The 14,612-nt window shown below is 45.6% G+C and overlaps 1 protein-coding gene across 8 annotated transcripts in view; it reads right to left on the minus strand.

Moving 5' to 3' along the window:
• The window catches only part of LOC115185056 (trafficking kinesin-binding protein 1), a 56,263-nt gene that overhangs the window by 24,355 nt on the left and 17,296 nt on the right, over positions 1–14,612 (minus strand). For 6 of the 8 annotated variants that reach the window (XM_029745686.1, XM_029745685.1, XM_029745689.1 and 3 more), the window contains 9 exons: positions 6,845–6,921; positions 6,485–6,601; positions 6,106–6,206; positions 2,822–2,930; positions 2,201–2,279; positions 1,714–1,844; positions 1,358–1,432; positions 741–878; positions 274–312 (listed from right to left, as the gene is read on the minus strand). In XM_029745686.1, the coding sequence (XP_029601546.1) occupies positions 274–312; positions 741–878; positions 1,358–1,432; positions 1,714–1,844; positions 2,201–2,279; positions 2,822–2,930; positions 6,106–6,206; positions 6,485–6,601; positions 6,845–6,921 (866 nt within the window). The remainder of the gene's footprint in view (positions 1–273; positions 313–740; positions 879–1,357; positions 1,433–1,713; positions 1,845–2,200; positions 2,280–2,821; positions 2,931–6,105; positions 6,207–6,484; positions 6,602–6,844; positions 6,922–14,612) is intronic. The other 2 variants (XM_029745687.1, XM_029745690.1) reach the window with 1 other exon arrangement.

A 14,612-nucleotide genomic window follows, 5' to 3' on the forward strand; every position in this document is an offset into this window, starting at 1 on the left:
GTTAGGATGTGGCCAGGGCTGGGCCTGGGGCCAGGGAGTTAGGATGTGGCCAGGGCTGGGCCTGGGGCCAGGGAGTTAGGACGTGGCCGGGGAGTTAGGACGTGGCCAGGGCTGGGCCTGGGGACAGGGAGTTAGGAAGTGGCTGGGGAGTTAGGATGTGGCTGGGGAGTTAGGATGTGGCCAGGGCATTAGGGTTACCTCCCTGCTCCTCACTGGTGGTGAGTGGCAACACATCAAGCAGTCAGAGATGCAATAGACAAGTTCTCCACTCACCTCCTCGGCATAAACTATGTTGTTAACGACATATGACACCTGAGGAAGGGGGTTGAAAACAAAACCTGATGAAAGGAAATCCATTTCACCTCTATACCAGTTATAGCCCTCTCTCCCTTCCGTACTCCTTCAATCTTTTCTTCCCTCCTCTCTCTCTCTCTCTCTCTCTCTCTCTCTCATGCTCCCTCTATCCCTCCCTCTCTCTCATGCTCCCTCCCTCTCTCTCTTTTGCTCCCTCCCCCATCTCTCTTTTGCTCGCTCGCTCCCTCCCTCCCTCCCTCGCTCCCGCTCTCCCTCCCTCCCTCCCTCTCACGCTCCCTCCCTCTCACGCTCCCTCTCTTGCTCCCTCCCTCCCTCTCTTGCTCCCTCCCTCCCTCCCTCTCGTCTGTCCATAGGGAACAGGAAGTGTTGAGGTGTACTGAGGGGCAGTGTTTTATTACTCTGACCCCTGTGTATGTGTCTCTCACCATAGGGAACAGGCCCAGGGAGTGGAAGCGTCGGGGTGTACTGAGAGGTAGTGATTTATTCCGGAGGTTCTTCAGCTCTTCCTGGGCCTCATGGAGCATCTCCATACACTCTGCATACTTATCCTCCAACTCCCTCAGCTAGAGGAGGGGAGAGAGAGAGGAGAGAGAGACGAGAGAGAGAGGAGAGAGGAGAGAGGAGAGAGAGAAGAGAGCAAGAGATTATCAGAAAACTATATGGACAATATCACAATTCTATCATTCTAGATAACGACAGTGATAATCATATGCTGTTGAAACATCAGGGGGACATCAAACACTATTCTATTTAAATATGGCTAGAGATTGTATTGAATTATATAACCTAACTTCCACTAGACTCATTCCATGGAGGGCCGAGTGTCTGCATGTTTTCACTCCTCCATTGTACTTGATTGATGAATTAATGTTGTCTAGGTCTTAATTGAAAGGAAACACCAAAAACCAGCAGACACTAGGCCCTCCATGGAATGAGTTTGACACCCCTACAGTAATGGAAAACATCCCTAGCGTGGTAATTGGGTCTCGTTAGGCAGTGCTTATTGTCCACTTGGTAATTGATTAATGAGGCCTTACTGTACCTCAGCAGTGAGCTGGCGCTGGGCATCTTTGGCAGCTCCTAGATGCTGGGTGAGCTCTTGGTTTTCCACTGCATACTGCGGAACAGACATGACTGTTAGTCCCTTAGGGCTATAAGCTCACACACATCATCATAGTCACACTGATAACAGCTATAAGACTAGTTGTGTTGCAGGTCGGCGTCTTTGCAGCTGTGCATCTCTGAAGATGTCTATATTATGAATATGGTTCTACTTCTCCAGGCGTTGTGATATCAGAAACATCTGCAGAGCGGGACTGTAAGAAAGGCGACCTGGAACGTGTCCATTGGCCTGGACCGTGGCAGGCAGTCTGGGTCATTACTGGCCTGGCCACTCACAGACTTGGACTTTTTCTGCAGGTCTACGATCTGGGACAGGAGGTGTGTGATCTCCTCCTGCTGGCGAGACGCGTCGTCCGTCTTCCTCGCCAGCTCCTCCGCCAGGGTGGACATCTGGTGGTTGGCATCTCCTAGTGGGCACACGGAACGGGGCGAAAGAAATGACATGAGCAATAAGTATCCACCATGAACCAGTGTTGTTGACCTCTCCTAGACCTCCTCCATAGCAACACTTAAATGTAGCTCCAGTGATACATGATGCTAACTGCCTAGCTAGGTGTTAGCAATATCTCCACCTAGTTCTCTCCATATGGCTTTCACACATCCAGTCCTATCAGATGTGTGAAGGGGAGTGAACAAGGGCAGAGGGAACATCCTTATTGGAATGAAACACAGCCCTGTTTTGCTTTCTCTCAGGGAGCCCAGGGGACAGGGGAGGTGAGACATGAGCCGTGTGTGTGTGTGTGTGTGTGTGTGTGTTACTCACTCAGCTCTTTGACGACGTCGTTGACCAGCTGCTGCTCCTTCTCCTCGTACTCCTCTGTCTCCGTCTCCAGGTGACTGGCCTGGTGGGGGATGACAGGATGCAGCCACGCATCATCATCATCATCATCACACAGCAGGAGAGCTGGGTGTAAAGTATTGGCAGCAGTACTTATTCCAGTTCTATTACCACTGGTACCTCTGGTTTACTATGAAAATACTCTACTGAATCTTTCTGGTAAGCATCTGAAGTTATTCAATCAAATTAGCTCACTCTTGCTAACATTATGGTATTTATTACAATGAACTCCCATGTGACTAGGTAATAAGTATTTCATTATGTTATGTCGTTTTGTTAAATTCCATATTATTATCTGACTGTAACAAAGTATTACCCAGTTACCATCTCTTCACTGTCTAAGGTTTAGTCAATGTTTATCAATGTACAGTGTTAACTGAACTCTGTAAAATAAACCCCCAGACTGTGATCTTAACCCCAGGGTGCAGAGCCATGATCGGTCCCCAAAGCAATGACATTAATATCTGATGACCTCTCCTTCACAGTATGGTCAGCAGGACACTGCCACAGAACTACACACAGGGTTAGTTAGCTACATGACTTTACCTCTGATCTAAGAGAGATGTTCTCTGCCTCCAAGTCTTTGAGTTTCTTCTGCAGTGAGTCCAGGGGGAAGTAACTTGGCACCAACAGTGTGGAGTCATTGTGGCGGATGCTGTGTGGACGAGACACAGCGACCGGTCGGTAAGTGGCAAGAGACATCGGCTACGTCCCAAATGGCATCCTATTCCCTACGAAGTGAACTACTTTGACCACCAGGGCCCGTAGTTCAACATGTAGTGCACTACGTTTGACTAGAGCCCTATGGGTCCTGGTCAAAGGTAGTGGACTACATAGGGACTAGGTTGCCATTTAGGACAGAACCCTGCATTTGTAAAAACAGGGAATCATATCCACCAAAGGATAATTTTTTATTTATTTCACCTTTATTTAACCAGGTAGGCCAGTTGAGAACAAGTTCTCATTTACAACTGCGACCTGGCCAAGATAAAGCAAAGCAGTGCGACAAAAACAACACAGAGTTACACATGGAATAAACAAACTTACAGTCAATAACACAATAGAAAATCTGTATACAGTGTGTGCAAATGAAGTAAGGAGGTAAGGCAATAAATAGGCCATAGAGGCGAAGTAATTACAATTTAGCAATTTACACTTGAGTGATAGATGTGCAAGTAGAAATACTGTTGTGCAAAAAAAATGTGGATGAGGTAGGTAGTTGGTTGGATGGGCTATTTACAGATGGGCTATTTACAGATGGGCCGTGTACAGCTGCAGCGATCTGTACGCTGCTCTGACAGCTGATGTTTGATGTTAGTGAGGGAGATATATGTCTCCAACTTCAGTGATTTTTGCAATTCGTTCCAGTCATTGGCAGCAGAGAACTGGAAGGAATGGCAGCCAAAGTAGGGGTTGGCTTTGGGGATGACCAGTGCAATATACCTGCTGGAGCGCGTGCTATGGGTGGGTGTTGCTATGGTGACCAGTGAGCTGAGGTAAGGCGGAGCTTTACCTAGCAAAGACTTATAGATGACCTGGAGCCAGTGGGTTTGGCAACGAATATGTAGCAAGGGCCAGCCGACGAGAGTATACAGGTCGCAGTGGTGGGTAGTATATGGGGCTTTGGTGATAAAACAGATGGCACAGTGATAGACTGCATCCAATTTGCTGAGTGTTGGAGGCTATTTTGTAAATGACATTGCCGAAGTCAAGGATCGGTAGGATAGTCAGTTTTACAAGGGTATGTTTGGCAGCATGAGTGAAGGATGCTTTGTTGCGAAATAGGAAGCCGATTCTAGATTTAACTTTGGATTGGAGATGCTTAAAGTGAGTCTGGAAGGAGAGTTTACAGTCTAGCCAGACACCTAGGTATTTGTAGTTGTCCACATATTCTAAGTCAGAACCATCCAGAGTAGTGATGCTAGACGGGCGGGCGGGTGCGGGCAGCGATTGGTTGAAGAGCATGCATTTAGTTTTACTAGCGTTTAAGAGCAGTTGGAGGCCACAGAAGGAATGTTGTATGGCATTGAAGCTCATTTGGAGGTTTGTTAACGCAGTGTCCAAAGAAGGGCCAGATGTATACAGAATGGTGTCATCTGCGTAGAGGTGGATCAAAGAATCACCCGCAGCAAGAGCAACATCATTGATATATACAGAGAAAAGAGTGGGCCCGAGAATTGAACCCTGTGGCACCTCCATAGAGACTGCCAGAGGTCCAGACAACAGGCCCTCCGATTTGACGCACTGAACTCTATCTGAGAAGTAGTTAGTGAACCAGACGAGGCAGTCATTATAGAAACCAAGGCTGTTGAGTCTGCTGATAAGAATACGGTGATTGACAGAGTCGAAAGCCTTGGCCAGGTCGATGAAGACGGCTGCACCGTACTGTTTTTTATCGATGGTGGTTAAGATATCGTTTAGGACCTTGAGCATGGCTGAGGTGCACCCGTGACCAGCTCTGAAACCAGATTGCATAGCGGAGAAGGTACGGTGGGATTCGAGATGGTCGGTGATCTGTTTGTTCACTTGGCTTTCGAAGACTTTAGAATGACTGAGCAGAGCTGGCAGAGGGGTTCAACACGATATACAGACCAGACTGGAACCATCTGCATAATTTAGACAACAAGGATAGATGGAACAGTCAATCAATGTTTTACCACCAGTGTAACAGGACGCCTGGTAGTGTATGCTATTATGACACTAGTGGGAACGCCACAGTCTTGGTTTTCACCCGACCGCTCTGTGTTTGAGGGGTAAGAGAAACAGGTCTGTTTGTTGTGTTCTCTCAGGGGGAAAATACAGACAAACCAACCCCAGCCTGCTGCCTCAGTCTGTCACACAGGGTCACAGTACCTCTGTCTGAGAGAAGAGGGGGATTTTCTGGAGAAATAAATCAAAGGCCTTTATTCATCTTAAAGAAAACAGCCTTGAAGCCATCCTTAAGCAGGAGCCAGAAAACATATCAAGTACCTACCCTTTGGATGGACTTGTGGGACCAGTGAAATAAGAGCTTAAAGACCCAGTGCAGTCAAAAACTAGATTTTCTGTGTTTTATACACATTTCCACATTATGAGGTTGGAATAATACTGTGAAATTGATGATAATGCCTTTTTAGTGTAAGAGCTCTTTGAGAAGACTACATGAAATGTCAGCCTGTTTTGGTGGGTTGAAGTTTTACATTTGTTAATAGAACAATACGAGAGTTCCAAACCTCTCTGCCAATAACAGCTAGGTTTAAGTTCCCCCCTCCCCACTCAGACCACTTCCAGACAGTACTAGCTAAATTCTTGCTTGAGAAATTGTTCTTTGCTAAGTAGCTATGTGTTTCTTTTGACCATTTTAATTGAAAACAAAATCACAGTAAGGTAGTCAATTGTTACAGATATGATTTGATATCGAAATAAAAACAGCTGCATTGGCCCTTTAAGTTGAAAGGTTATATCATTCTAAAAGGAGAGTAGAATTGGGAGGAACAAGAGCAGAGAGACCTTACAGTAGGGACTAACCCCCAGGACCACATACAGCAGTCACCTCCTCTAGCTAAATGTTCTCTGCTGAGTAACCTGAACAACAGACCATAGTGGCATAGTGGGAGTTTACTGACAACGGCAAAATGAAGGAGTTTTGCTTTAAGAGGAAAAGGTGGATGTGATGAGTGGAGGGGAACAGGTCCGGTTCTAGCCTTTAGCATAACAACAACCATAGGAGTTGGCTATAAACCACAAACAGTTCTCGGAACCAGGCTAATCTCACAGGCTATGACTTTCTATCACACCAGGTGAAGTGGGAGAGGAAGAGCGTAGGTCGGGATGACAGATAGCAGACTCACGGGGTACAGGTGGACGAATCTCCTTCACTCTCCTCTGCTGCACTAGTGTAGAACTGGAGAAGCTCATCTTTCATAGACAGATCATGGCGCAGCTGAGAAACCTGCAGAGGGAGAGAGAGGGACAGAGAGGATGAGAAGGGAGAGAGATGAGCGATGGGGACAGAGAGGGTGAGAAAGGAGAGGGGGACAGAGACGGTGAGAAGGGAGAGAGATGAGGGAGAGAGGGGGACAGAAAGGGAGAGAAATGAGAGAGGGGGAAAGAGAGGAGAGAGATAAAATATCAACATTATGCCACATCTTCTCCTGGTCCTGAGAGAGAAAAGAGCACACATACACACTCCACACATACACACTCCACACATACACACTCCACACACACCTCCTCTCGAATGTGCTCCACTTGCTCCTCCAGGAATTCATTTCTCTCACTGAGGGTTTTGTTCTTCTTCAGCAGTGACTGGCCGATGCGGGCGGCGAGCTCCAAGTCCCGCTCTTTCTGCAGGGGAGACAGAGGGGCTGGTTAGAGGGGCCGGTTAGAGGGGCCGGTTAGAGGGGCTGAGCATCATGATCTAGGAATCAGGTCAAAGGGAAACAGTTGCTACTGTATGACAATGTTTGACTTGTTCTAAGATGTGGTTAACTTGGCAGGGCAGAGAGATGTCTGAATGGCAGATTTGACTATCCAAACAGACAGCATTGTAAATGAATGTGCTCCAAGTGATAGAGCAGGTTCTCTTACCTCTTCAAGCAGACGAGTAACAGCATCTATGTCACTGTACGTCTTAGTCATCTGGCCCACTCTTTCAGCACATAGAACTGTAGAGACAACAGAGGAGAAACACAGTTAACAGCTGTAGAGACAACAGAGAGGAGAAACACAGTTAACAGCTGTAGAGAGACAACAGAGAGGAGAAACACAGTTAACAGCTGGAGAGACAACAGAGAGGAGAAACACAGTTAACAGCTGTAGAGAGACAACAGAGAGGAGAAACACAGTTAACAGCTGTAGAGAGACAACAGAGGAGAAACACAGTTAACCTCTGTAGAGACAACAGGGAGGAGAAACACAGTTAACCGCTGTAGAGACAACAGAGAGGAGAAACACAGTTAACAGCTGTAGAGAGACAACAGAGAGGAGAAACACAGTTAACCGCTGTAGAGAGAGAACAGAGAGGAAAAACACAGTTAACAGCTGTAGAGACAACAGCGAGGAGAAACACAGTTAACAGCTGCAGAGAGAGAACAGAGAGGAGAAACACAGTTAACAGCTGTAGAGAGAGAACAGAGAGGAGAAAGAGAGAGAACAGAGAGGAGAAACACAGTTAACAGCTGTAGAGAGAGAACAGAGTGGAGAAACACAGTTAACAGCTGTAGAGAGAGAACAGAGAGGAGAAACACAGTTAACAGATGTAGACAACAGAGAGGAGAAACACAGTTAACAGCTGGAGAGAGAGAACAGAGAGGAGAAACAGTTAACAGCTGTAGAGAGGGAACAGAGGGGAGAGAGGAGAAACAGTTCACAGCTTGAGAGAGAGAACAGAGAGGAGAAACAGTTAACAGCTGTAGAGACAACAGAGAGGAGAAACACAGTTAACAGCTGTAGAGAGAGAACAGAGGGGAGAGAGGAGAAACAGTTAACAGCTGGGCCATATCTGAGTGCAGCCATGTACTGTATGTATGTACTGACTGCTAGACAGCTGGGGCAGACAGAGTTATCAGAGGGCCACCTACTGTACACATCACACAGCCCTGCCTGATGACCTCAGAGACCTTTAGCAAGTTGTTGTTATCAGGTACACTGACACACTGGCTCTGTCTCAATACTGTTTCCTTGATTCCTCGTTTCCTTGTGTCCTCTCAACCCTTCCTCACCTCATGGCCTTCTCAAAACGCCAGAGGAAATCCAGGAAAGGATTCGAGGAGAGGAAACGTGTTTGTAAGGTTTCCCTCTGACGTTTTGAGAAATCGGAGAGACGACAGGAGAGGAGATGAGGGATCCAGGAAAGACTATTGAGACGGAGGAAGTGAGATGGTTTGGACTCTGACCTCACCTCAACCCCACCCCAGCTGAGCTGATAACAGCACGTTGCCAAGCTGCAGTGTCATTCTCTGTTAATACAATGCTATGCTATTCCCAGCTGATGCACTGCCACTGCCAAAACATGACTAAATATAGCACTCAACCCTGAGCCTATTTCTACCCCCTTTTTCGATCTTGTCTCATCGCTACAACTCCCCAACTGGCTAGGGGGGGCAAAGGTCAAGTCATATGTCCTCCAAAACATGACCCGCCAAACCGAGCTTCTTAATACCCTCCTGCTTAGCCCAGAAGCCAGCTGCACCAATGTGTCGGAGGAAACACCGTTCAACTGACGACCTCAGTCAGCCTGCAGGAGCCCGGCCCGCCACAAGGAGTCGCTAGAGCGCGATGAGCCAAGTAAAGCCCCCCCCCAAATCCTGAAGTGATGCCTCTAGCACCACAATGCAGTGACTTCGATTGCTGCACCACTCAGGAGGCTTAAACTGCGCCTCCCGAGTGGCGCAGCAATCGAAGTCACTGCATTGTGGTCATATATATATATATATATATATAGCACCACAAACATTTAATCCATTTCAGAACAACCTGTAACATAACAAAAATATATATAAAACAAAGAACAACTTGGTAAAAGAAAAAGCTATACTGTATATTAAAATGATTGTTGAACTTCAACTGTGATCTAAAGGCATATTCTAATAAGAGACCTGGAACTCACTCCTGCCCTTTCCACTTATCTCTCAATCTCTCCAGCCAACAGTTTGTTATCTACTAATGAGCCCGTCATAGCAGGTTCCCAAGACACCAGAGGCAACACAAAGGTAGGAACAACACAGTCCAACTTCAATGTGGTTACTCCTAACTGACCTTGTGGATGTTGACAAAAGGGAAACTTGTTTCTTCAGACAGCTCCTGTGTGTTCCTTCTTTGGGGTTAAAGGGATACTTTGGGATTTTGACAATGAGGCTGTTTATCTATTTATCTCAGCTGTCTGTAGGGCAGCAAACACAGGCTGGTAGGGTATAGGCCAGGCCTGGTATAGTTGTAATTGTTGTAATCTCAGACAGGTGTCTGTAGGGCAGCAAACACAGGCTGGTAGGGTTTAGGCCAGATCTGGTATAGTTGTAATTGTTGTAATCTCAGACAGGTGTCTGTAGGGCAGCAAACACAGGCTGGTAGGGTATAGGCCAGGCCTGGTATAGTTGTAATTGTTGTAATCTCAGACAGGTGTCTGTAGGGCAGCAAACACAGGCTGGTAGGGTTTAGGCCAGGCCTGGTATAGTTGTAATTGTGGTAATCTCAGACAGGTGTCTGTAGGGCAGCAAACACAGGCTGGTAGGGTTTAGGCCAGGCCTGGTATAGTTGTAATTGTTGTAATCTCAGACAGGTGTCTGTAGGGCAGCAAACACAGGCTTTGAACTCCAATGGTGGAAACAAATGTAAATGAGGAGTTAGATGCAAAGTACATATTTACATACATGTGCAGCATCACAGTGAGCAGTCATGACAGTGAATGGCCTGTACAGTATAAGGGTTGTTGGCTGATAAAAACAACTTGATGTAGAGTTATTTACTCTGCGACAGGAGCATTTAAACTGAAAGGCAGACAAGTTACATTACAGAACACATTCCATCCTCACCACTGAACAATGAATAATGTAATATCCTAACGAGCACAACAAAAGAACAAATAACCAGGGTGTGGTGTCAACATTTTGAGGTGGACCTCAACCATGGAGACCAACCAGAGACTAATCAACAGCACACACATAGTATAGATCTGGAATGTGATAGAATAGATAAACATCTAGCGGCACGCCACACATCAGCACTAACCAAGGCCCCATGTTACTGGGTAGGGTATAGGACACAACCTCTAGTTACTGGGTAGGGTATAGGAGACAACCTCTAGTTACTGGGTAGGGTATAGGAGACAACCTCTAGTTACTGGGTAGGGTATAGGAGACAACCTCTAGTTACTGGGTAGGGTATAGGAGACAACCTCTAGTTACTGGGTAGGGTATAGGAGACAACCTCTAGTTACTGGGTAGGGTATAGGAGACAACCTCTAGTTACTGGGTAGGGTATAGGAGACAACCTCTAGTTACTGGGTAGGGTATAGGAGACACCCTCTAGTTACTGGGTAGGGTATAGGAGACACCCTCTAGTTACTGGGTAGGGTATAGGAGACACCCTCTAGTTACTGGGTAGGGTATAGGAGACAACCTCTAGTTACTGGGTAGGGTATAGGAGACAACCTCTAGTTACTGGGTAGGGTATAGGAGACAACCTCTAGTTACTGGGTAGGGTATAGGAGACAACCTCTAGTTACTGGGTAGGGTATAGGAGACAACCTCTAGTTACTGGGTAGGGTATAGGAGACAGCCTCTAGTTACTGGGTAGGGTATAGGAGACAACCTCTAGTTACTGGGTAGAGTATAGGAGACAACCTCTAGTTACTGGGTAAGGTATAGGAGACAACTACTATAGTTACTGGGTAGGGTATAGGAGACAGCCTCTAGTTACTGGGTAGGGATTGGAGACAACCTCTAGTTACTGGGTAGGGTATAGGAGACAACCTCTAGTTACTGGGTAGGGTATAGGCAGACAACTACTATAGTTACTGGGTAGGGTACAGGCAGACAGCTGCTATAGTTACTGGGTAGGGTACAGTCAGACAGCTGCTATAGTTACTGGGTAGGGAATAGGCAGACAGCTGCTATAGTTACTGGGTAGGGAATAGGCAGACAGCTGCTATAGTTACTGGGTAGGGAATAGGCAGACGGCTGCTATAGTTACTGGGTAGGGTATAGGTAGACAACTGCTATAGTTACTGGGTAGGGAATAGGCAGACAGCTGCTATAGTTACTGGGTAGGGTATAGGCAGACAGCTGCTATAGTTACTGGGTAGGGAATAGGCAGACAGCTGCTATAGTTACTGGGTAGGGTATAGGTAGACAGCTGCTATAGTTACTGGGTAGGGAATAGGCAGACAGCTGCTATAGTTACTGGGTAGGGTATAGGAAACAACTTCTATTTACTGGGTAGAGTATAGGTAGACAGCTGCTATAGTTACAGGGTAGGGTATTGGCAGACAGCTGCTATAATTACTGGGTAGGGTATAGGTAGACAGCTGCTATAGTTACTGGGTAGGGTATAGGAAACAACTTCTATTTACTGGGTAGAGTATAGGTAGACAGCTGCTATAGTTACTGGGTAGGGTATAGGCAGACAACTATTATAGTTAATTGGTAGGGTATAGGTAGACAGCTGCTATAGTTACTGGGTAGGGTATAGGAAACAACTTCTATTTACTGGGTAGGGTATAGGAAACAACCTCTAGTTACTGGGTAGAGTATAGGAAACAACCTCTAGTTACTGGGTAGAGTATAGGTAGACAGCTGCTATAGTTACTGGGTAGGGTATAGGAAACAACCTCTAGTTACTGGGTAGAGTATAGGTAGACAGCTGCTATAGTTACTGGGTAGGGTATAGGTAGACAGCTGCTACAGTTACTGGGTAGGGTATAGGAAACAACCTCTATTTACTGGGTAGGGTATAGGAAACAACCTCTAGTTACTGGGTAGAGTATAGGTAGACAGCTGCTATAGTTACTGGGTAGGGTATAGGCAGACAACTACTATAGTTACTGGGTAGGGTATTGGTAGACAGCTGCTACAGTTACTGGGTAGGGTATAGGTAGACAGCTGCTACAGTTACTGGGTAGGGTATAGGAAACAACCTCTATTTACTGGGTAGAGTATAGGTAGACAGCTGCTATAGTTACTGGGTAGGGTATAGGTAAACCGCTGCTATAGTTACTGGGTAGGGTTTAGGCAGACAGCTGCTATAGTTACTGGGTAGGGTATAGGCAGACAGCTGCTATAGTTACTGGGTAGGGTATAGGCAGACAGCTGCTATAGTTACTGGGTAGGGTATAGGCAGACAACTACTATAGTTACTGGGTAGGGTATAGGCAGACAACTACTATAGTTACTGGGTAGGGTATAGGTAGACAGCTGCTATAGTTACTGGGTAGGGTATAGGTAGACAGCTGCTACAGTTACTGGGTAGGGTATAGGAAACAACCTCTAGTTACTGGGTAGAGTATAGGTAGACAGCTGCTAGAGTTACTGGGTAGGGTATAGGCAGACAGCTGCTAGAGTTACTGGGTAGGGTATAGGTAGACAGCTGCTAGAGTTACTGGGTAGGGTATAGGTAGACAGCTGCTATAGTTACTGGGTAGGGTATAGGAGACAACTACTATAGTTACTGGGTAGGGTATAGGCAGACAGCTGCTAGAGTTACTGGGTAGGGTATAGGCAGACAGCTGCTATAGTTACTGGGTAGGGTATAGGAGACAGCTGCTAGAGTTACTGGGTAGGGTATAGGTAGACAGCTGCTATAGTTACTGGGTAGGGAATTGGTAGACAGCTGCTAGAGTTACTGGGTAGGGTATAGGCAGACAGCTGCTAGAGTTACTGGGTAGGGTAAGGGTAGACAGCTGCTATAGTTACTGGGTAGGGTATAGGAAACAGCTTCCCTCTGCTCCCACGGTGTTAAATAACCCCAATTAACAGCAGTAGTATACATCAGAAGTCTGATGACCTGCCGGCTGCCTGTTCTGATCTGTTGATAATATCAGAAGCCTGAAGTAGAGGTCGACCGATTATGATTTTTCAATGCCGATACCGATTATTGGAGGACCCCCAAAAAAGCCGATGCCGATTAAATCTGCCAATTTTTTTATTTCTTTGTAATAATGACAATTACAACAATACTGAATGAACACTTATTTTAATTAAATATAATACATCAATAAACTCAATTTAGCCTCAAATAAATAATGAAACATGTTAAATTTGGTTTAAATAAAGCTCCAAAGTGTTGGAGAAGAAAGTAAAAGTACATTATGTGCCATGTAAGAAAGCTAACGTTTAAGTTCCTTGCTCAGAACATTAGAACATATGAAAGCTGGTGGTTCCTTTTAACATGAGTCTTCAATATTTTAGGTTGTAGTTATTATAGGAATTATAGGACTATTTCCCTCTATACGATTTGTATTTCATATACCTTTGACTATTGGATGTTCTTATAGGCACTTTTAGTATTGCCAGTGTAACAGTATAGCTTCCATCCCTCTCCTCGCTCCTACCTGGGCTCGAACCAGGAACACATCGACAACAGCCACCCTTGAAGCAGCGTTACCCATGTAGAGCAAGGGGAACAACTACTCCAAGTCTCAGAGCGAGGACGTTTGAAACGCTATTAGCGCGCACCCGGCTAACTAGCTAGCCATTTCACATCAGTTACACCAGCCTAATCTTGGGAGTTGACAGGCTTGAAGTCAAACAGCGCAATGCATTGCGAAGGGCTGCTGGCAAACTCACAAAAGTGTTGTTTGAATTAACTGCTTACGAGCCTGCTGCTGCCTACCATCGCTCAGTCAGACTGCTCTATCAAATCATAGACTTAATTATAACAAAATAACACACAGAAATACGAGCCTTTGCTCATTAATATGGTCGAATCCTGAAACTATCATCTCGAAAACAAAACGTTTTTCCTGTCAGTGAAATACGGAACCGTTCCGTATTTTATCTAACGGGTGGCATCCCTAAGTCTAAATATTCCTGTTACATTGCACAACCTTCAATGTTATGTCATAATTACGTAAAATTCTGGCAAATTAGTTCGCAACGAGCCAGGCGGCCCAAACTGTTGCATATACCCTGAGTCTGCGTGCAATGAACGCAAAATGACACAATTTCACCTGGTTAATATTGCCTGCTAACCTGGATTTCTTTTAGCTAAATATGCAGGTTTCAAAATATATACTCCTGTGTATTGGTTTTAAGAAAGGCATTGATGTTTATGGTTAGGTACAGTCATGCAACGATTGTGCTTTTTTCTCAAATGCGCTTTTGTTAAATCATTCCCCGTTTGGCGAAGTCGGCTGTCTTTGTTAGGAAGAAATAGTCTTCACAGTTCGTAACGAGCCAGGCGGCCCAAACTGCTGCATATACCCGGACTCTGTTTGCAAGAGAAGTGACACATTTTCCCTAGTTAAAAGAAATTCATGTTAGCAGGCAATATTAACTAAATATGCAGGTTTAAAAATATATACTTGTGTATTGATTTTAAGAAAGGCATTGATGTTTATGTTTGGAGCAACGTGTACCTAAGCGATTATATGCAACTCAGGACAGGCTAGATAAACTAGTAATATCATCAACCATGTGTAGTTAACTAGTGATTATGATTGATTGATTGTTTTTTATAAGATAAGTTTAATGCTAGCTAGCCACTTACCTTGGCTTCTTACTGCATTCGCGTAACAGGCAGGCTCCTCATGGAGTGCAATGTAAAGCAGGTGGTTAGAGCGTTGGACTAGTTAACCGTAAGGTTGCAAGATTGAATCCCCGAGCTGACAAGGTAAAAATCTGTCATTCTGCCCCTGAACAAG

Source organism: Salmo trutta, chromosome 3, assembly GCF_901001165.1.
Source record: "Salmo trutta chromosome 3, fSalTru1.1, whole genome shotgun sequence".
NCBI classification, from domain to species: domain Eukaryota; kingdom Metazoa; phylum Chordata; class Actinopteri; order Salmoniformes; family Salmonidae; genus Salmo; species Salmo trutta.